Source organism: Papaver somniferum, unplaced genomic scaffold, assembly GCF_003573695.1.
Source record: "Papaver somniferum cultivar HN1 unplaced genomic scaffold, ASM357369v1 unplaced-scaffold_5228, whole genome shotgun sequence".
Taxonomy (NCBI): Eukaryota; Viridiplantae; Streptophyta; class Magnoliopsida; order Ranunculales; family Papaveraceae; genus Papaver; species Papaver somniferum.
Genome location: NW_020647892.1, coordinates 1 through 1,333, shown reverse-complemented (window position 1 = coordinate 1,333; position 1,333 = coordinate 1). Strand labels below are relative to the sequence as shown.

The window sequence follows — 1,333 nt, the reverse complement described above, 5'->3', positions numbered from 1 at the left end:
GCAGCTGATTCCCTCCGATTTGATGGAGATTACAGTTTCGGGCTTGAGACCAGATTTGAGGTAGTGCCAGCTACCACTGAAAATGGACTGGTACACATCCGATCCAAACTAAATGACCGCTTCTGGGCAAACATGGGGGGCCCCAACGGATGGATCACTGCCACGTCCGTCAAACCTGACGAGAATCGATCTAGCCAGTCTTGCACGCTCTTCCAGCCGGTTTACTTGAATTCCAACAGCAACAAGATCGTCCGGCTCCTCCATGTCCACACCAGCTACTATGTTTCCTTCTTTATGGGCACCAACCAGACCAATGGTTGCTTAAATTTAATTAGCAACTCGCAACTCACTGACCAGCGCGATCTGTTTACCATCATTGACTGGCAATCAATCGTGATGTTTCCCGACATTATCAGAATCAAGGGCGACAATGGAATGCACCTCAAGGCTTTTTCAGACGGGTATATGGATTATAATTATGAAGTAGCTAATTCTCCAGATTTTGAATATGAGGTGTTTCCAAGTCGTGACGGAGGCGTCTGCCTGAAGAGTGTCAAATATGGCAATTATTGGAAGCTTGACAATGATACGTGGTGGGTATGGGCATATGAGAATCCCACGATGGACCACCACATCAACACTGTATTTATACCTACCAAACTTGACGACAAAACTATTGCTCTGCGAAGTTTGGCAAACAATAATTTATGTGCAAGACGAACGGCGAATAGCAAGACCAACTGCCTCGCCACTCTCTTGACCTATGTCGACGCGTATGCCCCCATTGTCATTGAGGAGCCTGTTTTATCAAGAACTATCGACAACGTCATTTATGACCTTACTGATGCAAGGATTTACGACGAGCATGTTATTGCGCTTGCGAATGAAGAGGCTAGGAACAAAAAGGGAGAAGGTTCCGACACGGTTAAATTGAATCTCAAACATACAGAAAGGTATACTAGGGAATGGACCGCAAGCGTATCGTTCACACTGGGTGTCAAGGTGAGTTTAAGCGTAGGTGTCCCAGGAATAGCAGAGGGCAAGGTTGAGACATCCTACGAGTTTCACAGTTCGTATCAATGGGGAGAAACAAATGAAGATGAAGTTGAAATGGGGTCTGAGTATACAGTTACTGTGCCTCCTATGAGTAGCGTGAAGGTGAGTCTGATGGCGACAAGGGCTTCATGCGACATACCCTTTTCGTATACTCAGCGTGACGTCTTAACAAATGGAACAGTAAAAGTATACTACAAGAATGATGGCATATTTAAGGGCCGCAATGCCTACAACTACAGGTACGAGAGCGCCCAGCATGCTCTTTAATAAAGCTTGT

At 45.8% G+C, this 1,333-nt stretch overlaps 1 protein-coding gene across 1 annotated transcript; it reads left to right on the top strand.

Moving 5' to 3' along the window:
• The first annotated feature begins 132 nt into the window (after positions 1-132).
• LOC113343056 lies at positions 133-1,323 on the top strand. The gene has a single exon (XM_026587380.1). The coding sequence runs from the start codon at positions 133-135 to the stop codon at positions 1,321-1,323; it is 1,191 nt and encodes a 396-aa protein (XP_026443165.1).
• Positions 1,324-1,333: the final 10 nt, after the last annotated feature.